The sequence below is a fragment of the Siphateles boraxobius genome, unplaced genomic scaffold (assembly GCF_051911475.1).
Source record: "Siphateles boraxobius isolate OS27281-9 unplaced genomic scaffold, OSU_SipBor_1 20, whole genome shotgun sequence".
Classification (NCBI taxonomy): domain Eukaryota; kingdom Metazoa; phylum Chordata; class Actinopteri; order Cypriniformes; family Leuciscidae; genus Siphateles; species Siphateles boraxobius.
This window is the reverse complement of record NW_027508811.1, coordinates 6,025,745-6,050,586: the sequence shown is the minus strand read 5'-3', so window position 1 is coordinate 6,050,586 and position 24,842 is coordinate 6,025,745. Positions and strand designations below refer to the sequence as shown.

General features: G+C 45.0%; 1 protein-coding gene across 1 annotated transcript in view; it reads right to left on the bottom strand.

Annotated features, from left to right (window-relative positions):
• Positions 1–24,842, bottom strand: part of eys (eyes shut homolog) — a 388,659-nt gene that overhangs the window by 243,674 nt on the left and 120,143 nt on the right. The window contains exons 12-14 of the mRNA XM_077236480.1: positions 945–1,178; positions 722–844; positions 256–369 (exon numbers count right to left, since the gene is read on the bottom strand). Coding sequence (XP_077092595.1) covers positions 256–369; positions 722–844; positions 945–1,178 — 471 coding nt within the window. The remainder of the gene's footprint in view (positions 1–255; positions 370–721; positions 845–944; positions 1,179–24,842) is intronic.

Sequence of the window (24,842 nt, the reverse complement as noted above, 5' to 3'; positions counted from 1 at the left end):
TATTTATAAATAAATAAATACAACAACACCCATGTTCCTTTTTTAAAACTACAAGAGGCCATAATGTTGCTATGGTTATTACCATTGCAGGTTCAGGAGTGACACCTAATCTACAGTCTGTAAACTCCCGCAGATATAATTTAAAATATTTAATCCCACACCTTAACGTGGTTGTCAATTTCAAAATGTAACTGTATGGCCTTTGTCACCCAAACTCAGCCTGTGAAACTCAGATGGCAGGAAGGAATTATGTACCTGTGATCCCGGCAGGGCAGAGACAGCTGAAGGAGTTAAGCTCATCTGAGCAGGAAGCTCCATTCTGACAGGGTTGACTAAGACACTCATTTACTTCAATCTCACAGTGATTACCTTGAAAAGAAGGACAAAGGTTCATTTCATTAAGGATTTCCTTGGAAATACAGGGGCCGAGATGCCGCTTCAAATAAAGTAACCCACAGCTAATGATGAGGTGCTATGAAAAAAATACAAAAAAAGCAACCACCCTGTCTCCGTCGTCAAATGGATGCCAGTAAATGTGATGGCAGGGCTATGCAGGTTAGAAAATACTCCTTGATAAGCAGACGGTCAACTAATATCTTACAATACAGGAGCAGATTTGAGGTCGCAGGCCTTTTAAACACAGCTCAACAGAGGGGAATTTAATGTTAGAAAACTGGACAAAGGAAAAATTGCTCCAGAAGATTGCTTGTTGTGAACTTACCAACGAACCCAGGTGCACAGAAACAGTCATAAGCATTGATACCATCTTTACAGATACTGAGTGCACCACAGGGCTTATCCAGACAGTCATCAATGTTTACCTCACAGAATTGTCCTTGTAACCCTAAGAAGAAATCAAAATAGGGTAAGGGTTAAATGGATGCTTTAGTGAAAGTGTGGACAGAGGGACTAGCAGGAGACAGACTGTAAGAAATCACTCTTACCAGGCAAACATTCACACATGAAGCCCAGAGGGAGATTCACACACTTTGATCCTTGATGACACAATCCCTCGACGCAGTGACTGATGGAAGTTTCACAAAACAGGCCCGTATAGCCATGGTGACACGTGCACTTGAAACTGCCCCGCTGTTCTTCGCACATGGAAGTGCCCTTCGTGTCACACGGGTTGGAAGTGCAGCCCGTAGCCGGCATGGAGCAGTCATGTCCTGTGAATCCTGTGTGAAATGGGATGAAAGCGCTGATCGATGTGGACTGGGTTCAATGGAGACACTTCAGCTGTCATGCCTCAGTTGACACTGTTGCCAAATGCTACTTCATGCCTTTACATCCTCTAGAAGTGGTATAAACAGACATAAAACACAAATATAATGCCAGTCAATTAACATACAATAGAAAAAAGAATTGCTGCAGGAAGCAGGTTACATTACTTGCACTCAAAAATTCAACTCAGCTCAGTGGTGCTCAACTCAAATAAGATATTTTGTATTTTTGGGACCTTGACTGTTCAAAAACAAACGGATACATCATGCCAATAAACGTAATGAAGTAAACCCAATAAAACTTAAGCCAACCTCACCAGTAAAACGGTTTATACAAAAATCGAAATCTGTGGAATAGGGACCGTATTTCACTTGGTGGACATTTGCAATAGGTCTGTCCTCTCAGACTATAGCAGGTACCAATGTATGGGCAGACCTTATCCAGGGATGTGCAATCAGTGTCAGCCATGGAACAGTTCTTATCTTAGATAGGCGGCGGAGAGCAGATAAAAAGCACAACTCAAGTGATGCAGAGGTCACAACCCAAGAACACGTCCTGTCATCAAAGTTCCAATCAAGTGGCATGGAATTGACATTGCTAATCTGAGACAGCCAACAACTCAAGAGTAAACAACACCTTGAATTGGAAGTGTTTACTTCTTTATTTTTTTTTTAATTGCATCATACTGTCTAATTTTTTCCCTCCCTCTGCAATGCTTAATACTAGATAATTATGCTTTTACTAAAGTATTTCATGTCAATAAAGCAACAATAATTTGGAGGGAAAATATTGACAAAGTCAATAAAAATTTGGATAACTGAATAAATAAACAAGCATGCATGCATACAAACATATTTTTTGTAATTTCACTTTTGGGACACAAATTATATGTATATAACTATTCCCCACTATTACATTTATTTTACTTTGAAAATGTTTTATGTTGAACATCTTTCTCAACATCAATATATTTTAAGTAAAAAACAACCATTTTACATACAACCATTTTTTTTAATCATCATCATCCTTCATTGTTCACTTAAATAGTCCTTAAGTGTAAAAAAATACAATATTTTTATATTTTTAGGCGATATTTGTTTAATATCTTTAATATATTTTATCTTTAAAATATTTTTAATATGAGGGCAGAACAAAACATGAAATTTGTTTAAGGTTTTTATCTGACAAAATTATTTGGCAAAAAAGGTAACTACAGATACAGGTTTTATTTTACTATGCAAAAAAAAAACATACAAAAAAAAAACATAGAAAAACAAAAATTTCACAGGCTATAACATATTTCATTTGTCCTCTGTTGTTTTGCATGTTTTCATAAATTCTTTGTATGGCACCCTGGCCAGATATTGTGCCCCCACAATTTGGCATGTTTCAATGTGTTATCACAAATAAAAGAATTGACTCCAAGCACAATTATGCAATATGCTTAAAAAATCTTTAACAATGATGTCAATTTTTCTAGGCCGGACATCACTTTTGGCCGCTACTGTATAATGCTAAAAATAAGACGCTATACTCACTGCTTGACATGACAAATTCCAAGAATTACCCATATATTTTTATTTACGTTCACTGTATTATTTTAAGTTTTACTAATTGTTGAGAAGTTTTGTGTCCCTTAAGCTGCAAGGTGCAAAGCAGTGCGAACCAAGCTCCTACTCTGGTCATACAGGGACCGGACGGTCCTTAACAGAGGGCCCCGGACCCCATGCTCCTAGAGCACCCCCCACAGGAAGCTGTCTAATGCCTTCTCCAAATCTACACAGCACATGTGGATTGGTTGGGCAAACTCCCATGAACCCTCCAACACCCTGGAGAGGGTATAGAGCTGGTCCAGTGTTCCACGACCGGGACGAAAACCACACTCTTCCTCCTGAATCTGAGGTTCTACTATCGGTCGAATTTTCCTCTCCAGTACCCTGTCATAGACTTTCCTGGGGAGGCTGAGAAGTGTGATCCGCCTGTAGTTGGAACACACCCTCCGGTCCCCCTTCTTGAAAAGAGGGACCACCACCCCGGTCTGCCAGTCCAGAGGTACTGTCCCCAACCACCAAGCGATGCAGCAGAGGCGTGTCAGCCAAAAACAGCCCCACAACATCCAGACACTTGAGGTACTCAGGACAGATCTCATCCATCCCCGGTGCCTTGCCACCAAGGAACTTCTTGACTACCTCTGTGACTTCAGCTTGGGTGATGGATGAGTCCACCTCCAAGGCGGTGATGAAAAAACGTATTTTTGGGACAACTATCCCTTTAAGATGTTTTCAACAAGATTTGATTGGACGGACCGTTTGCCAGAATCTCTTCGAGGCCAACCGATAGTCCTTCTCCATGGCCTCACCGAACCCCTCCCAGGTCCGATTTTTTGCCTCCACAACCACCTTGCAGTCCGCTTGGCCTGCCGGTACCCGTCAGCTGGCTCTGAAGTCCCACAAGCCAGCCAGGCCTGATAAGACTCATTATTCAGCTTGACAGCATCCCTTCCGGTGTCCAACACCGGGTTCGGGGATTGCTGCCTCAATAGGCACCAGAGACCTTATGGCCACAGCTCCGAGCGGCTGCGTCGACAATGGAGGTAAAGAACATGGTCCACTGACAGCAATATCTCCAGATTCCCTCGGGATCCGGTCGAAGCTCTGCCGGAGGTGGGAGTTGAAGATCTCTCTGACAGGGGACTCGGCCAAACGTTTCCAACAGACCCTCACAGGGTCTGCCGAGTCTGTCCAGCTTCTTCCCCTGCCATCAGATCCAACTCACCACCAGGTGGTGATCAGTTGACAGCTCTGCCCCTCTCTTCACCCAAGTGTCAAAGAAATGCGGCTGGAGGTCAGATGAAACGACCACAAAGTCTATCATTGACCTCCGGCTTAGGGTGTCCTGGTGCCCACTGATGGACACCCTTATAATTGAACATGGTGTTCGTTATGGACAAACTGTGACTAGCAGAGACGTTCAATAACAGGGGGGCCATTCCTCCCAATCATGCCCCTCCAGGTGTCACTGTCGCTGCCAACGTGGGCGTTGAAGTCCCCCAGTAGGACGACGGAGTCCCCAGTCAGAGCATTTTCCAGCACCCCTCCCAGGGACCCTAAGAGGGCCGGGTACTTTGCACTGCCGTTCGGCCCGTAGGCACACAACAGTGAGAGACCTGTCCCCGACCCGAAGGCGCAGGGAAGCAACCCTCTTGTTCATCGGGGTGAACTCCAACACATGGCGGCTGAGCTGGGGGGCTATAAGCAAACCCACACCAGCCCGCTGCCTCTCACCATGGGCAACTCCAGAGTGGTAGAGAGTCCAGCCTCTCCCAAGGAGTGTGGTTCCAGAGCCCAAGCTGTGCGTGGTGGTGATCCCGACTATCTCTAGTCGGTATCTCTCAACCTCGCGCACAAGCTCAGGCTCCTACCCCGCCAGCGAGGTGACGTCCCTAAAGCCATTTTCCATGTCCAGAGATCGGTTGTCGGGGCCCCCGCCTTCGACTGCCACCCGATCCACTATCCACGGCCCCTTATGGTCCCTCCTGCAGATGGTGAGCCCACGGGAGGGCGGCCCCACATCACTCATTGTGTATATCAATGTATACTCATCAATATATATATATATATATATATATATATATATATATATATATATATATATATATATATATATACACACATATACACTTCTTTTCTTTTCTTTATTTTTACAAATTTATTTTTTACAAATATCGAGCTACAATTGCCACAAATGAGTGATCATGTCCTCAAGGTTCTTTCAAAGGATATGAATACTAATACTAATGTCCAATCTCCTCTTCTATTTGAATGGGGCAGTGACATTGAGGCAGTTGTTACGAGCAGACAAGGCCTGTGAATTTCAGTACAATCAATGGGACATCTGAACTGCCAACATCCCTCTTTTAGAGCATGTTGCAGAGACATTGATGTTTATTTAAATTTAAAGAGTGATTGCTATGCTGGCACTATTTAGAGTTTATCTATGCTCCTCTTTTGAAAGCCTCTGGTATTCTCCTGTTGGCTAACTTGTACTGTCAACTAAGACCATTCTGGACAATGCCTCTGCAAAAATTACAACCCTGAAAAAGATCTTAATGGGCCATAGACTCTTTAAAAAGAGCAGAGATCAGTCTAAAAATTCATCAAAAACCTGCTTTTGTAGAATACAGTATGATGCCTTATAACTTAAAATGTCCCAAAAAGATTAATAATAAAAAAGTATCTACTAAAATTCCATAGGAGAATTTTTTTTTACATAAAATACGCAAATACGCAAACTGAAAAATGTACGATTACTGCAGTAAGTTGTTAGCAAAAAAATCTGAAAGGCAGCAAAAGTCTAAAACGTATCCCCCTTTAATATAATTAATTTAAAAGCAATTGAGATGTAAAAGATTTTCCAATTACCCAAATTAACAGCTATTCTAGTCATGCAAGTATACATCTTTTACTAGGAAAAGTCCAAAATCTCCAAAACTGTTTGCTTGACACTTCCATTACAGTAATGATCAAATCAACAATAAAATCTAGCCTATTCAGGTCAAATCATACTAAAAAGGCTGAAAATAATTGTCCCGCCAATGTGGCTTTGCCAATAAGACAATTGGATTTTCTAATTGAAAGGTGGGAGTTAATTTTCTTCAGCCACCATAGTGAGTAGGGTTGTCAAAAGTACGAGTACTTCGGTACCAAGCTGGTACTCCAGCATTTATGCATTACTAGTAGTACAGAGTATATTCAGTACCCGCTGATAGGTGGTTTGGTTTCTTTCAAATACTCCTGTGTGTATCTGTGTAAGTGGTCTGTGAAGAACATCAAAGGTTTCGATTTACAACGTGCTTTTGAGGCGTTGATCATTGCAGCCAATGACAGACATACTTTATCTGTTGAGCAGGTTAACGCAATGGCCAATCAGATGTGTTTAAATTAGTCAGAATTGGCGCAAAAGACAAGTTTTAATTTCACTGTGCTTTAGAGTTCTGCAAGCTTGTGTTTCCTTTCATTTCTACCAACATAGTGTAAATACAATGTAAACAATATATTTATTGTGCAGTGTAGGGTTTTTGAAGGACTGTAGATCTCAGAGAGGCACACACTCACAGTGATCGACAGCCTTAGTATTATAAAGGGAGTGCTCTTTGCTCACTTTCTGTTTATAACCCATAGACAATTTGAATAAAAGTTCTGTTTTTCATGCTGCTCAATACACTGCAAAGTTTCTGGATTTACAACAGTATCTAAATGCGCAATTGAATCTGAAACTGAAAAGGGTGTAAATGCTACTAATAGACCTCCCGCTTGTACTATGTAATATGTATGTGTTTCTTTGTTTCTTCATTTTCTTAATACATTAAAAAAACCTGTGGTCTTCATTCTTCGTGTTTTTATTTACTTAAATGAAATTAGTTTATCGTTCATGATGATAATAATTATATTTTTATTTAAAAATAGTCAAATAAAAGAGTAGATCGAACAGTTTTTGGTATGGTACAGAGAAATGGAAGCTCTAGCGTTAAGTTCTGCCAGGAAGACTCAATTGCTACGTCACTTATTACCTTCTCATCTATCCAATCGTGTCTAAGACTCGTGGTATAAAAGACCAGTACTTACACATGTCTGAGTTCACAGATGCTGACGCTTTCATGCAGATTCAGCTGTTAAGCTCAGTAGTAGAACCAAACCATGTCTCAGGACACGCAATCAATTTGTGATTATTCCGATTCAGAGGATTTTGTTCAGCCATCTCCTTCTGCTTCACGTCGCAGTACCCGTATTCAATGCCGCACCTCTCTATGGGCGAGTTGGTCTTCCGAACTCATCCTAAACGCTCTCGAGGACGCCGGCATCCCTGTTAGCGAAGGGATTTCAAGAGAAGATCTTCTGCTCTTAGCCCAGAATGCTCTGGGCAATCCACCTGCATCTACTCCTCATCCAGATGCCGCTGTGACCACCGCCCAGCCGAAAAAAGTGGTAAAAAGATCAGCAAAATGGTAAAAGTGGTAAAAGATCAGCAAAATCCACATCTCGCTCAGCTAAACGCCCAGCTCTACCGGCACAAGAGATATCTCCTCCGCATTCAGCTGTCTCTCTCGATACTAATCAGCTGCTTCTTTCTGCTGTTCACGATTTATCCCAAACGGTTAAAGGGTTACAGTCTAAGATGTCGGTTTTTGAAAACTCTTTTGGCATCCCTGACCACAGCCCAGATCCCATTACAACCCGGCCTTCATTTTCCGGTAGCATCTCAACAAACATACCTTCTACATCGGCCTCTCTGCCCGCTCCTCTCCTCGGGATTCAGTCGTCATCTCAAAATGTCTCAGCTCCACCGGCTTCTCCCAGCTTTAATCTCTCCTCATCTATACCAGCTCAAGCTTTTGGTAGGAGTTTCGTTCCTCCCGCTGCTGCTACAGTATCTCCACATCTCAGGTCAAATATTATCCAAGGTAAGGATATCAACTTGGCTTCCTTACTTCTCCCTTCGCCAGCTGCTGACAGAAAAATGGTGGACTGTGGTGACGTGGCAGTGCTCCTCAAAACTTCAGACCCGCGTTTGCAACGCAATTTATCGTTCGGAGAGTTCGTAATCGCCTTTAGCATTTACAGGGACACCCCATGCCAAGTTTTCCCAAATAGAAGGGAAGAGCTTGACCTTTATCTTTCGATGATGGCAGACTTTAACCAAAGGTACGGAGGCACTTTATTTTACGAGTACCATAAATCATTTTCTGCCAAATCCGCGTCTTGCATTTCACTCTACAATTCAAGACTTGACTGGTCGATCACTGACAATGAACTGCTAGTTCGTCACTTCGGCGGTCAAAGAAGTTTGTCGTGTTCTATCTGCAGCGCTCACGGACACTCAGCTGCTCTCTGCCCGAAAGCTTTTACCAACCTTGATTCGGACGCTGTCCGTGGTTCTGTAAATGTAAGACGCAGCTCCTACAGCAGAGGTCGCCCTGCTGAAACATTTTATGACAATCCCATTTGCAATTTGTTTAACGAATCTGTGTGTTCATTGAATAATTGTCGTTTTGCTCATATTTGTAGCCTGTGCAAGGACCCGCACCCAAGATCTGTCTGCCCACGGCGATACAAACCTCAAACCAAAAAGAAAGCCCCTTTTCAGAAGAAATTCTGAGAAAACATCCATCCACACCCATCAACATCCAAAACCTCTCTAGCTACCTTTCTTCTCACCCCGATCCATCATTTGTTGACTATCTCATCACTGGTTTGTCCCAAGGGTTTAGGGTGGGGATACTCTCACCTCTCACCGCATCTTTTTCAGCAAAAAAACTTGCAATCAGCTATGAACGAGCCCAGCGTCGTCTTTACTCTGCTCGAGAAAGAAGTCAATAAAGGCTATGTTATCGGCCCATACGCCTCTCCTCCTTTTTTCCCTTTCAGGATTAACTCTATTGGCGTCGCTACCCGTAAATACTCCGGCAAAAAACGTCTCATTTTCGACATGTCTTCCCCTCATTCCAGCATAATACCAAGCGTTAACGAATGCATTCCGCTAGAACCATTCTCCCTTCACTATGCTTCGGTGGACAACGCAATACAGTTAATCAAGCTAGCTGGTCATGGCGCTTGGCTGGCTAAAGCAGACATAACAGACGCTTTTAAAATCATGCCCATACACCCTGCTGACTGGCCACTCTTCGGCGTTAAATGGGATTCAAAGTTCTATTTTGCAGTAAGGCTTACTTTTGGGTGTAGGAGCAGCCCTCATATCTTCAACAGTCTCTCGGAAGCTTTGTGTTGGATCCTGCTGAACGTCCGTAAACTTCCGTTCGTTTTGCATCTACTCGATGATTTCTTGCTAATCCATTCTTGATATCTTAAAGCAGGTTTTCAGCGACGTCGGTGTTCCCCTCTCTTCAGAGAAAACTCTGGGCCCCTCCACTATCCTAGAATTTTTAGGTATCTCCCTCGATACGGTTAAAATGCAAGCCTCTCTTCCCCCAGAAAAGCTCATAAGAATCAGATCCTTTTTGGAAAAATTTTCTTCTCTTCATGTCGTTTCGAAGCGCGATTTATTGTCCCTGCTGGGCCATCTAAATTTCGCCATGAGCATCATCCCGCAAGGCAGGGCTTTCATATCGCGTCTTCTAACAGCGGCTCATTCCGTGCCTGAACTCAGTAATCCGGTCCAGTTAGACGAGGGCTGCCGATCTGACATCACATTTTGGTCTCGCTTACTAAACGATTGGAACGGCATTTCTTTTTTCTATAACGAGGCTTTCGAATCGTCCGCAGATTTACATCTATTCACCGATGCGGCTCCGTCTGTCGGGTTCGGGGGATATTTTCAAGGGCACTGGTTCGCAGAGAGATGGCCGGACGATTTCCCCAAATCAACATCCAATCCTCTCTCTTCAGCGCTATACGAACTATATCCCCTAGTTGTAGCTAGTGTAATCTGGGGTCCCGAGTGGTCTAGGAAACGAATTCTTATGTTTTGTGATAATGAAGCTACCGTAGCTATCATTAATAAAGGCAGATCATCTTGCCCGATGATCATGCCTTTTTTGCGTCGGCTAATCTGGCAATCTGTCATTTACAACTTTATCATCAAAGCTGCTCACATTCCTGGCCACTTCAATGTTGTCGCTGACGCTCTCTCTCGCTTTCGTTTTCAGACCTTCAGACGGCTCTGCCCCGCAGCCAACAAGGATCCAACACCATGCCCTCCCATGCTCGCCACAACGCTATATTAGAAGATTTGCTCTGCTCAGCTAGACTCTACATATCTAAAGGCGTTGCTCCATCCACTCTCAAAGCTTATGCTTCCGCCTGGTATTCGTTTTCAATGTTTTGTTTTGCCTTCCAACTTCCTCTCTTTCCTATTTTGATTTCGACCGTTTGCTCCTTTCTCGCGTTCAATTTCGACAAACGTAATTTAAAAATCTCTTCTATTCGTAAACTACTCGCAGGCGTTCAATTCTACGCCAAATATTTCAATCCCGATTCTCCCAGCCTTTTCACCGCCACTCCTATTCGCCTTATGCTCAAAGGCATAGCCAAAACGTCTACTGCGTCCTCCGACAAAAGGCTGCCTTTGACGTTACCTTTAATCCATAGGTTAATAGTTTCAGTTCGCAACGGCCTGTTTTCCACTTATATTAACACTCTGCTAGAAGCAGTTTTTCTAACAGCTTTTTACGGTTTCATGCGTCCAGGAGAATTTACTTCACCTACCAATACATTCGATCCAGCCCGCGGTCTTTCCTTTTCAGATTTATTTTTTTTCCCTAATTTTTTCACACTCTTTCTTAAACATTCTAAGAACGACTCCAAAGGTTCAGGCGTTACTTTAACGATCTCTAAAACCAGTAGCGAATTTTGCCCCTTCTCTTCTATGGCTAAATTCCTTAAAATCCGTCCCAGACATTCCGGTATCTCTCCCCTCTTCATTCTACCCAACGGAGCACCTCTCTCTCAAAACCGGTTCAGGTTCTACCTCAATTCTGTTCTCAAAAGCTGCAGCTTATCCCCCTCTCAGTTCACTGGACATTCCTTCAGGATTGGAGCCGCTACTACAGCAGCCGAGCGTGGCATCTCTCCAGCTGCTATTAAAATCCTGGGCAGGTGGTCCTCCTCGGCATTTGAATCCTACATAAGACCAGATTCAAAATCTATTCTCGAAGCTCAGCAAGCTCTCCAGTCATGATCTAGGTAAATTCTTATTTATCTACTGGTGGTGGTGTTTTTGCCAAAGTGGCTGGCATTTTTTATGATAGCATGGTTTAGCTACTAAACCAAGATGGCCTGCGGGCTAAGTGTCTGCTTTAACGGCGTTTCACACTATAGTTCTAGACGGCCCGTGGCCATGTGTCCCATCTAGATGGCCTGTGGCCCACGTGTTCTTCCAAAAGATGGCCTGTGGCCATGTGTCCTATCAAAAGATGGCCTGTGGCCCATGTGTCCTATCAAAAGATGGCCTGTGGCCCATGTGTCCTATCAAAAGATGGCCTGTGGCCCATGTGTCCTATCAAAAGATGGCCTGTGGCCCATGTGTCTTATCAAAAGATGGCCTGTGGCCCATGTGTTCTATCAAAAGATGGCCTGTGGCCCATGTGTCCTATCAAAAGATAGCCCGTGGCCACGTGACTCTTCAAAGATGGCTATATAAAATATATAATAAAAAAATAAAAAAAAACAAAACAAAAAAAAAAACACACTAATTCTAATTTCTTTTCTATTTTAGGATCTCCAGGATTCACGACCGGTGGGTTTACTTCCTCTACCGTTCTTTGGGGGTGGGCTCCGTCCCGGTGGATTATTATTCCACCTATTTTTGGGGGTCGGCTGCGCCCCTGCCTTCGTCTTCAGGCAGGAAATGCAGAGTCCGGACCCTCGGATTGCGAGCTATGGACGGGGCCTACGCCAAAGAACTTTATTGCTTGCTGGGCTATCAATAAATGTATTTATTGTTACAGTATTTATTCTCCCGAGTCTTTCTGGTAGAAATGGAAGCTCTAGCGTTAAGTTCTGCCAGGAAGACTCAATTGCTACGTCACTTATTACCTTCTCATCTATCCAATCGTGTCTAAGACTCGTGGTATAAAAGACCAGTACTTACACATGTCTGAGTTCACAGATGCTGACGCTTTCATGCACCTCCATCCTCCCCACCACCACCAGGATGGTCCCTTCCCCTCCATCCTCCATCCTCCCCACCACCACCAGGATGGCCCCTTCCTAAACCTCACGGGGGGTCGGCTGCGCCCCTGCCTTCGTCTTCAGGCAGGAAATGCAGAGTCCGGACCCTCGGATTGCGAGCTATGGACGGGGCCTACGCCAAAGAACTTTATTGCTTGCTGGGCTATCAATAAATGTATTTATTGTTACAGTATTTATTCTCCCGAGTCTTTCTGGTAGAACTGTGAAATTTTACTGTTGTTAGTACCGACTACTGGAATTTTGGGACCGTGGCAAGGCTAATGGTGAAGGCTACAATGGTTCTCCATTCTCTCCTTATTCTGCCTGTTATTATTTCAAAAAGATCTCAGTGTAGTAATGCAATGAAAAGGCATGCGGTATGAAGCTCAACTAATGCTCACCAGATCATTTTACTATAAAATAGAAACATAATTTCCCTGCAAATTGCTGGACACAACTTGTTAATTCTCTTTCGTTCAAATATTTGCATTTCAAATAATTTCATTAATAATGAGACTCAACACTGAGTTAACAAATTTCCTCTAGGAGATGGGCATATTTTTAGATCTTTGTTGTTTTGCTTCTTGTGCTCTAACAAGCCACATACAGTATTGATTAGTTTGGCTCGCAGTAACATAATAGGAAAATCTGAATAAATCAACATTTTTTTTACAACAGCTACTTAGCAATGAATTCCTGAGGGCACATGCATGCATAACCCCCTTGCTAGATCAATGAAAGTAAAACTATTGGTGCAGAAGACAGAACCACAGTGAAATTTCTTCACTTCAGTAGGTGGCCTTAAAATTTACATTTGAATGACATGAAGTAAATATATCAGCCCCTCTGTAAACCATACACCCCGCTGGTACACTACATGCTCAGAAGTAGATGTGGACCCTTTTAATTATTGCATTTTGCCATTTCACCTTTCGTTGTTGACATACACACCACTCATTGACTTTTATGAAAGTTTGCATGCTCAAAAATACCTCCTTGAGGACAGTCAAAATTCCAGCCCTGTCTTGGGTAACTGAAGGTCTTATTGCAAAGAAGAAATGTTCAGGATTAACAGCAGTTCAGCTATGAAGTGGAAAACTACACCAAACGTGCATGATCCCTGACTACTGAAGCGTGTAAAATTGCAAGCAATTGGTAACATACAACGCTGAACTCCTAGAAGCAAAGTTAGCTCAACAACTGTTCAATGAGTTTCAACAGCTGTGCAGTCACAAAACAGCTCATGTGTGGGGTGTAGAAGTGTGAAGCTCACCATTACTGGACTCTTGAGCAGTTAAAATCCATTCTCTGGAGTGATGGATCACTCATCATCATCTGCCAGCCTGAAGGATGAATCTGGATTTGCCAGGAGAACTCTACCTGCCCAAAAGCACAGTACCAGCTGTACAGTTTGGAGAAAAAATACTACTTTGTTTTGTTTTTTTGAGGCAATTCCCTTAAGCTTTACATAGAATAATTTTTTTTTTTTTTTTTAGATTTTCTCTAAGAAAAAAGTGAATTATTCTAAGCTTTCTGGTTGCTCTTTTTTCATTTAATATGGTTTGTTAGATGGCTGTGGATGCCCTGACCTCAACCCCACGAAGCATATTTGGATGCAAATGGATTCTCACAACATCAGTGCCAAACATCAGAATTGCTTGCAGCGAAATGGAGGCAAAACTGAGACACACTGGCTCTGTAACAAAACCTGCTGAGCGGCCTCGCTGTCCACACTGGAAAACATCTTCAAAGCAGCATCCTAATTGAAGTGGGAAATCTTAAAAGGTGCTCTGAGGGATTTTCACATCACGGCTAAAATGCCCCAACTACCTGGTATTTATCATTGAATTGGGTGTCCTGAGGTATCACATATCACATTTTTCGAGTGGCTACATTTTTTTTTTTTTCAGACATTACATTTTTCACATTCAGGTTTATTGATTGCGTCTTGAATGACTGGGCTTTGAACAGAGTGTGTGTGGTGAAAGTTAGCAAAAAGACAGATGCTATCAAAATAACTAATAACACTTAAAACACCCTGGCTTTAAGTCATCTAAAACAATATGTATATATAGCAGCCAATATGCTGCTGTCACAGGCCGGAGTGGCCGACCCACCGCCACCCCTAATAGATATGTCACCTCGAGGAGCAAACCAGTGAAAAGGCAGGACAACGAAGTTAAAAGAATAAAAGTCTTTGCTTTGTTCAGTTAAGAACAAGATTATTAAGAGTCAATCGGTGTATCTTCTCCAGGCTTCAAGTGAGGGGAGGACCAGGTAACGTATAATGATTCCTCTTCAGCGAATACTGAGCTCTAGGCAGATGGCCGCTCAGACGACAGAGCTTCACAGTTGAGCAGCAAGGGCCAGGTAGGTGGCGGGTAACGTATAACGACTCCTCTTCAGGGGATACTGGACGTTGGGCAGATGGCCGCTCAGACAACAGAGCTTCACAACGGAACAACATGGACCAGGTGGGTTCTCAGATGGCAGAGCTTCACAGTGGAGCAGCAAGGGCCAAGTAGGTGGCGGGTAACGTATAACGACTCCTCTTCAGGGGATACTAGACTCTGGGCAGATGGCCGCTCAAACAACAGAGCTTCACAACGGAACAGCAAGGGCCAGGTAGGTGGCGGGTAACGTATAACGACTCCTCTTTAGGGGATACTGGACTCTGGGCAGATGGCCGCTCAGAGAACAGAGCTTCACAACGGAACAGCGTGGACCAGGTGGGTTCTCAAACGACAGAGCTTCACAGTGGAGAGGCAAAGGCCAAGTAGGTGGCGGGTAACGTGTAACGACTCCTCTGCAGTGGATACTGGACTCTGGGCAGATGGCCGCTCAGACAACAGAGCTTCACAACGGAACAGCGTGGACCAGGTGGGTTCTCAAAACGGCAGAGCTTCACAGTGGAGCAGCAAGGGCCAGGTAGGTGGCGGGTAACGTATAACGACTCCTCTTCAGTGGATACCGGAATCTGGGCAGATGGCCACTCAGACAACAGAGCTTCAATATTAGTCTTCTGATGGGGAACACATCAGAGTCACTTATCAGTATACAACACAATCGAATTGGTCGATCTCACCAGTGTGGTCTAGACGGTGTCGGCCTCCTCAGGACTTTCTGTCGACTACGTTACTTTGCCCCAAAAAGCAGAAGGGACTGGAAAACCTCTCTGTATAACACCTCTTCGATAGACATGGAGTCATTTAAACAACATAGCTCAGCGGCCCCGGCATGGAAGAAAGTAGTCAGCTGTGATTTGGAGTGGAAAGCAAAAACCACAAATCCACACTCAAACAAATTCACCAGAACACTACAAGAACTCACTTGTGCTCACTTCCACAATTGGACTGCAAAATTGAACAGACTCACGGTGCACCCAAGGCATTCCCCTCACCGTCCAGCTGACATTTCCCCCCCAATGGATCGAATAAGCAGGGGCTGCACACGAGTCAGTTTAACACTGTTGTTCACTGGCATCGAAGAAATCAGAAAGACGTTTTGGTTAATTCCAAGCTTTCAGAAACTTGACTCAGCCTCCACAGTAGAAACTGTAAATCTTTATCTTCTCTTTAGAATTACAAAGGTGGTACTTGACTGTCCAAGGTTGCCACAGTAATAATCAGAAGTCAATCCGAGGAGGAGTCGAAGCCTAGCCAAACTCACAGCGCGTTTTCCACAATCCTCATTATTCATTCAAAGAATACATAGCTCTTCACCCATTTGAATTTATATGAGTCTTCACAATCTCTGCCTCACTGCCTGTATTCCTCCGAATCCACCACCGCACTGTTCTCTCATTCAGAATGGCTTTTATAACGCTCTCTCCTAATACGTGTCCCAATCGCGGATCATAATCCCACGCACCGCCACCTGACGCGAGTTTTCTCATCAAACCTCGCCCGCCGCCATGATCTTCTCATAGGGAACCAGAACCGTTTGGCCGTTCGGCCGTCATTGTCCCCCAGGGGAACATATCCCAAAAAGAAAAGTTCCGCCAAGTCGCTTGTCACCCCGCGACACCCCCACCTGCCCGTCCGTTCTAGTCCCTAGAACGTAGGACTCGAGTCCCATTCGCCATATCTCACTGGAGGCTGGCCCTGGGTACCTCGTTGGGAGCGTCTAGGTGGAACTACAGGGTCTGCCCCTCTTATCTCGACTTCGGGGGGCCTCGGGACGAGCGCCCACCCCACTAAGGGTGACCTGGGGGCCGTGGACACTGTCGGAATCTCTTCCCTCGGTCTTGGATAATTTGGACAAGGACGGAGCAAGTTCCGGTGTAAGGTTCGTTCTGGGCCTGACTTTCCTTCGGGTCGTACGGTATAGACCGGATGGTCAGGGCTATGTTGCCGCTCAACCACATAAGGCCTGGGCTCCCACCGGTCATTAAGTTTCCCCTTCCCCTAGTGCCGACTATCCCGCACCAACACCCGTTCACCAGGTAACAGGGGAGCCTCCCTTGCCGTCCAATCGTACAATTGCTTACTTTTGGCTGCAGCTGCGCTTATCTGGTCCGTAACCTGTCTGTAAGCATAATGAAGATTCCGATGATGCCGGCTCACCCATTCTTTGGTACTGAATGCCTCTCCCGCCGAAGCCGTCCCTAGGAGCAGATCCGTGGGCAACCGCACATGTCTCCCAAACATCAAATAAGACGGAGCATAGCTAGTAGTACCGTGTACGCTGTTATTATACGCCTGGACCAGGGCGGGTAAACAATTTACCCAATCGTTCTGCTGATCAGCATCCAAGGTCCCCAAGAGACTCAGCAAAGATTGGTTAAACCGTTCGCACCCTCCATTTCCCTGGGGGTGGTATGGGGTAGTACGAGTCTTCTTACACCCATAAAGCTGGCAAAGCTCTTGTATAATCCTCGGTTCAAAGTTCGGCCCTTGATCAGAGTGGAGGGTCTCTGGGCAGCCAAAGGGTTGAATCACCGTCTTCCATAGAGCAGCTGCGGTGGTACCAGCGGTCTGGTCCAGTTTCGGGATGGCCCAAGCGTATTAGTTGAACAAGTCCGTGACCACCAAGATGTTCTGGTAACGATCAGTTGGTCGACTCAGCGTCAAGAAGTCCATCGCCACAATATGTAATGGAGACTTGGGCAGCATGGGGACCATTGGGGCTCTCACCTCCCCTTGGGCCTTAAAAAGCATACACCGAGGACAGTCTTGAATAAAAGTACTCACGGACGCCTCCATCCCGGGCCAGTAAAAACACCTCCGCAATAATGACACGTTCCGCTCCTGTCCTTGATGTCCCGCCTGAGCGTGATAGACCCGCAGCAGAGGTTTGATCTGACTTCCCGGTACCACTACCTGTGTACCTCGTTATGGGTCACCGGATCCTGGACAGACCGACAGATTACTCCGTCTCTCCGACAGATTCTCTCCCACTGTCCAAGGATCTGCCTCACTGCCCGTGTCTGAGCTCACCTCTCCACCACTCCGGATAGGCACCCTTGCTCCAGGTAGGCCCAAACTGCTACCAGATGGCAATCTCTTCCTCATCTATCCCGGGAGCCTCCACTGTTCTCACCATTAGTTCTCCACCCAACTCAGGGTAAGACGCCGTTAGTTGACCACCCACAGCAAACACAGAGAGTCGGGAGAGTACGTCGGTATTTGTATGTTCTCGGCCCGGCCGATACTGTAGTTGGTAATCGTAGTTGGCTAATTGGGCAGCCCAGCGGTGCTCCACAGCTCCCAGCTTGGCCGTCTGTAAGTGGACCAAAGGATTATTGTCCGTCACAACGAGTACCTTAGCTCCCCACAGATAGTCTTTAAATTTCTCACACATGGCCCACTTGAGGGCCAACAGCTCGATCTTAAAGGAACTATAGTTGGCATCGTTCCGTTCTGCTGGATGGAGACCCGATAATAACCCACAAAACCCAAAAAGACCCTTACTTGCCAGGCAGTCTTTGGGGGTTCCCACCTCTGAACAGCTGACACCTTTTCCGGATCCAAGGAGACTCCGGCAGCACTTACACAATGACCCAGGAACTTTACCTCTTTCCGGAATAGCCGGCACTTATCCGGCTGCAGCTTGAGCCCATACCTCTCCATGGCCCTGAACACTTGTTCTAGATGTTTTAGATGGGAAGCAAAGTCTGGGGAATAGACAATGACGTCATCCAGATAGACTAATGCAGTATCCACCAGTTGCCCACCCAGGCACCGCTGCATCAGCCACTGGAAGGTGGCTGGGGCGTTACAAAGGCCAAACGGCATCCTGTCCCATTCGAAAAGCCCAAAGGGAGTAGTAAAAGCCGTCTTTTCCCGATCCTCCTCCGCTACCCAAACCTGCCAATACCCACTGTCCAGATCCAGAGTCGAATACCACGCTGCCTGGGTCAGTCCAGTGAGGGAATCTTCTATCTGCGGCAGCGGGAACGCTCTTTCTTGGTTACCTTTTTTAACCCCCTGGGGTTATCAGTGCAAAAGAAACTCAAATAACTCCGTCGATTTTTGTCATTCAGGCAAGTGTTATACATCATTTAAAACTGTTAAATGTCTTCCTTTTTTTGTGTACACTAATAATAAAAACAAAAAGTTGTGTTTTTCCTTAAATAAAGAAAAAAAAAAACATGATGCACGTTCTGTCTTCTCTCTTAATGTGAAGTTCATTGTGAAACGCGACCGAAAATTATTTGTAACTCAGCCAATACTTGCCACCCACACATGAAAGTAATGTCTTTACAAAGCTTGAAGTCTCCTTTTTTAAATGAAGTAAATCATATCAAAAACACATATTCTCCGTTTAAGAAATCCGTATGAAAGCAACGACATGTACAGTTTCTCCAGCCCGAGCTCATTAACTTTATTTTGACCACACCCCCACAAGCGCAAGCTGTTCTCATTCAAATGATCCACGTGAAGGAACGCAGAGCTGTTAACGCCCTCATCAGCTCGAAACAAAGAATCAGTGACTCCAGTATTTCTCTACTTTTCATCAGTTTGGAAGACTGTTTGTACTGTGGATTTACCTTGGATTTACCTTAGAAGAAGACGTTTTGTCTATGAGAACAATTTCTAAGGTAAGAGACATAATAGTGAGTGTTTTATTGTTGCATAAACTTTACATTGTAGCTACTAAACTGGTGCCAGCCTAAAATGTTACGAAATGAGATACAAGTATCCTAGCATGAGTGTTTATTCTAATATGGTGAATATTTTAATGTTTAGACCTGTGTTTACTGTTAAATACTGTGTTTGTGGATATCTGCTCAAACGTAGATGTATAATGTAACAATAATGTTTCATAGTTTGGACGGCTCAATAGCTGCACGCGCTGAGTTTGGGTCTGAGTCACGCTGTGTGTTTGAAAAGCAAAACACGCCACACATTAGGCTTCCCTCCAAACTCATCTTATTTCATAACGAATAGAAATATTTGAAGTAACATATGATAAACAATATATGTTTGTCTTGTGTAGTGTTACTGAAGTGATCATTTTTAACGATTTATAGGCTGCCTGCTATCTAGGCTATTGTTATTATTTTATGCAGCCCTAAACATGCCTATATACAAGGCACAACAAACTAGGTGTTCGTATATATATTTACAAAATACATATACATATATACACTGCCGTTCAAAAGTTTGGGGTCGGTAAGATTTTTTATGTTTTTAAAAGAAGTCACTTATTCTCACCAAGGCTGTATTTATTTGATTAAAAATACAAAACAAACCCAGTAATATTGTGAAATATTATTTCAATGTAAAACAGCAGTTTTCTATGTGAATATATAGTAAAAAGCGTAATTTATTCCTGTGATCAAAGCTGAATTTTCAGCATCATTACTCCAGTCTTCAGTGTCACATGATACTTCAGAAATCAGTATGTCATCAGTGAAATCAGTAATATGATGATGTGATGCTCAAGAAACATTTATGATTATTATCAATGTTGAAAACAGTTGTGCACCTTTTTTTTAGAATTCTTTGATGAACATAAAGTTAAAAACAACAGCATTTATTTGAAATAGAAACTTTTGTAACATTATAAATGGCTTTACTGTCACTTTTGATCAATTTAATTCCTCCATGATGAATAAAAGTATTGATCCATTTTATCTATTTCCCCCAAAAAATAAAATAAAAATTCTTACTGACCCCAAAGTTTTGAACGGTAGTGTTTAATGTTACAAAAGATTATTTTTCAGATATATGCTGTTCTTTTGAACTTTCTATTCATCAAAGAATCCTGAAATAAAAATCTAAATAACTGTTTTCAACACTGATGATAATGAAAAATGTTTCTTGAGCATCAAATCATCATATTATACTGATTTCTGAAGGATCATGTGACACTGAAGACTTGAGTAATGATGCTGAAAATTCAGCTTTGATCACATGAATAAATTACACTTTACTATATATTTACATAGAAAACAGCTGATTTACATTGAAATATTATTTCACAATATTACTGGGTTTGTTTTGTATTTTTAATCAAATAAATGCAACCTTTGTGAGCATAAGTGACTTCTTTTAAAAACATTAAAAATCATACCGACCCCAAACTTTTGAACGGCAGTGGGTGTATTATATATATATATATATATATATATATATATATATATATATGTATGTATGTGTGTGTGTGTGTGTGTGTGTGTGTGTGTGTGTGTGTGTGTGTGTGTGTGTGTGTGTGTGTGTGTGTGTGTGTGTGTGAGTGAAAAATCTAAAATGTATTCCCAGAATCGTGCAGCCCTATAGTTTGTCATGATATCAACATGTTTACAGGTGTTTATTTATTTATTTTTTAGAAAGGGACCAGATGCCACTGGATGAGTCCTGCTGACTTGAACATTCACATGAGTCTCTGTACATGAACAATGGCCACCTCGACTACCGTGGAGCTTACTTGACTAAAGCGAACCTCTCCGCCTTCCCTCACTTGCTGGGGGCACACCCAGGTAACTCGGGCCAATTACTGGTGGCGATACAAGTTGACAGGATAGGAGTTCCCGTTCCTTACTCTTACAGCAACTCGTCCCCTATGGGCTACAGCGAGTCCTCGGGCCACCTCAACAGTGTGACAATCCCCATGGGGCTCCACAAGGACCCAGCTCTCGGGCTCATGAGAGCGAGCTGGCAACCGGGCCCAAACAACAGCTTCACTACGTGCTGGTATGGAAAGAGCGTAGCGACAGGCCACACGACCGGTATCCTCGCGGTCCCCCTGGGTCCTAGCAGCCTGGATCCTTCGGCAGTCGGTGATAATACGTTCCCATTCCTGCCTCTCCCCCATCGGGGATGCCCGAGCGGGTTTAACCTGGAACAATTCCTCCCAGCAATCCAAAATAACATTCATGCCCAATAAGGCACGATACGCCCCCAGACAATGGTCCCGGACGACAACAACTCCCTTCTGCCACACACTGACGCCTCGGATCTTGAAATCGACGACAAGGTACCCGATGTAAGGGATGTCCAGTCCATTTGCGCCCCTTAGGGTAAGCCAAGGTGGGTCCATCCCCTGTAGATGGTGAGCCTCGAAGAGCTCCTTCGACAGACTCTCGGAGAACAACGTGACTTGAGAGCCAGTATCAACCAGGGATCGGACTTCAGTACCATTAACCTGGACCTCCACAACTGGGCAGTGCCCAACCAAGCTGTCTCGAGGGGCAGGCAGAGGGGGAGGGTTGATGAAAGGGGTCCCGACCACTTGACCCACAGTGGCCGGAAATCTCTAAAAAAACCCTTTTGGGCCATGTCGGGAGCTACACTGGCGACTAATACCTAGACATTTCGGACATTTGCTCCCGGACATCTCTCATCAACTCAGCGTGTAGTGTCTGTCTCCAATCGGTCGCTTCAGGCGGAATGGGGAGACCAGTCCCACTGGCGGCCATACAAACCGAGGGATCGGCTGTCTCGGCATGATCTATTTCCAAAGCCAAAGCCTCTCGACACAAATCCTCAAATGACAATGCGGGATCTCGGGCGAAGCTGTGAACGTAGACTCTGGCGAACGGGCCCTTCTCGGAGGCCCATAAGGAATTGGTCTCTTAACAAAGTCTCCTCCATTCCCAGACCGTGGTCCTGTCTCCCCTTCAATCGAGTAAACTGCTCTCGTAGTTGCAAGGAAAAGGCCCGCAGGGTCTGCCTGGGCCCCTGTCTACAATTGAAGAACTGGGCTCGAAGGGTAGCTACGGGCGTAGCATCTCCATACTGGGCAGCCAAGAAATCAAAGACAGCCCTTGCAGTAGCCCGTGCCTTTCCAGATGTGGCTTGGACCTCCCTCTTGGCCTCACCTTCGAGTGAGCGCAGAATAAACTGCAATTTCTGCGATTCGCTCAGGCCCTGTAATTCCGCCAGATACTCGATCTGGGCCTTCCACTCCGATAGGCTCAGTTCGGATCCCGATCCTCCAAACTTTTGGGCCCAAGGGGTACCCATAAAAACAGGCATGACTTGGGGCCGACCCCCTGGCACATCTTCGTCCACCATTAGGAAACCTCTGGCTGCTCAGACTCGAGGGACGATCCTGCCAACTACGCCAAAGTTGTCACAGCCCGGAGTGGCGGACCCACCGCCACCCCTAATAGATATGTCACCTCGAGGAGCAAACCAGTGAAAAGGCAGGACAACGAAGTTAAAAGAATAAAAGTCTTTGCTTTATTAAGTTAAGAACAAGAATATTAAGAGTCAATCGGCGTATCTTCTCTAGGCTTCAAGTGAGGGGAGGACCAGGTAATGTATAATGATTCGTCTTCAGCGAATACTGAGCTCTGGGCAGATGGCTGCTCAGACGACAGAGCTTCACAGTGGAGCAGCAAGGGCCAGGTAGGTGGCGGGTAACGTATAACGACTCCTCTTCAGGGGATACTGGACGCTGGGCTGATGGCCGCTCCGACAACAGAGCTTCACAACGGAACAACGTGGACCAGGTGGGTTCTCAGACGGCAGAGCTTCACAGTGGAGCAGCAAGGGCCAAGTAGGTGGCGGGTAACGTATAACGACTCTTCTTCAGGGGATACTGGACTCTGGGCAGATGGCCGCTCAAACAACAGAACTTCAAAACGGAACAGCGTGGACCAGGTGGGTTCTCAAACGGCAGAGCTTCACAGTGGAGCAGCAAGGGCCAGGTAGGTGGCGGGTAACGTATAACGACTCCTCTTCAGTGGATACTGGACTCTGGGTAGATGGCCGCTCAGACAACAGAGCATCACAACGGAACAGCGTGGACCAGGTGGGTTCTCAAACGGCAGAGCTTCACAGTGGAGCAGCAAGGGCCAGGTAGGTGGCGGGTAACGTTAACGACTCCTCTTCCGTGGATACTGGTCTCTGGGCAGATGGCCGCTCAGACAACAGAGCTTCACAACGGAACAGCGTGGACCAGGTGGGTTCTCAAATGGCAGAGCTTCACAGTGGAGCAGCAAGGGCCAGGTAGGTGGCGGGTAACGTATAACGACTCGTCTTCAGGGGATACTGGACTCTGGGCAGATGGTCGCTCAGACAACAGAGCTTCACAACGGAACAGCGTGGACCAGGTTGGTTCTCAAACGGCAGAGCTTCACAGTGGAGCAGCAGGGGCCAGGTAGGTGGCGGGTAACGTATAACGACTCCTCTTCAGTAGATACTGGACTCTGGGCAGATGGCCGCTCAGACAACAGAGCTTCAATATTAGTCTTCTGATGGGGAACACATCAGAGTCACTTATCAGTATACAACACAATCGAATTGGTCGATCTCACCAGTGTGGTCTAGACGGTGTCGGCCTCCTCAGGACTTTCTGTCGACTCCGTTACTTTGCCCCAGAAAGCAGAAGGGACTGGAAAACCTCTCTGTATAACACCTCTTCGATAGACATGGAGTCATTTAAACAACATAGTTCAGCGGCCCCGGCATGGAAGAAAGTAGTCAGCTGTGATTTGGAGTGGAAAGCAAAAACCACAAATCCACACTCACACAAATTCACCAGAACACTACAAGAACTCACTTGTGCCCAATTCCACAATTGGACTGCACAATTGAACAGACTCACGGTGCACCCAAGGCATTCCCCTCACCGTCCAGCTGACATTCCCCCCCCCAATGTATCGAATAAGCAGGGGCTGCAAACGAGTCAGTTTAACACTGTTGTTCACTGGCATCGAAGAAATCAGAAAGACGTTTTGGTTAATTCCAAGCTTTCAGACACATGACTCAGCCTCCACATAGAAACTGTAAATCTTTATCTTCTCTTTAGAAATACAAAGGTTGTACTTAACTGTCCAAGGTTGCCACAGTAATAATCAGAAGTCAATCCGAGGAGGAGTCGAAGCCCAGCCAATCTCACAGCGCATTTTCCACAATCCTCATTATTCATTCAAAGAATATATAGCTCTTCACCCACTTGAATTTTTAGGAGTCTTCACAATCTCTGCCCCACTGCCTGTATTCCTCCGAATCCACCACCGCGCTGTTCTCTCATTCAGAATGGCTTTTATAACGCTCTCACCCGAGTTTTCTCATCAAACCTCGCCCGCCGCCATGATCTTCTAACGCATTCTCATCCTTTGGCGTCATATGTGACGCCATATGACAAAACGGCGAAATACTACGCACATGGCACCCTTTATCGTCAATATAACACGTACTGTGATGGGTAGGTTTAGGTGTGGGGTAGGGTCTGCGTCTCATATTCACGCTAAAGGATGCCAGTCAACTTTATGACGCCTTGGGTTCGCGTGTTATATTCACGCTAAAGGGTGCCATGTGCGTAGTATTTCGCCGTTTTGTCATATGGCGTCACATATGCCGCCAAAGGATGAGAACGGGCTCGATCTTCTCATAGGGAACCGGAACCGTTCTGGTGTTCAGCCGTCATTGTCCCACAGGGGAACATATCCGTATAAGAAAGTTCCGCCAAGTCGCTTGTCAACCCGTGACACTGCCTTTAAGTGCATTTGGGAAGCTTGTACCTGCTAAAAGCCAT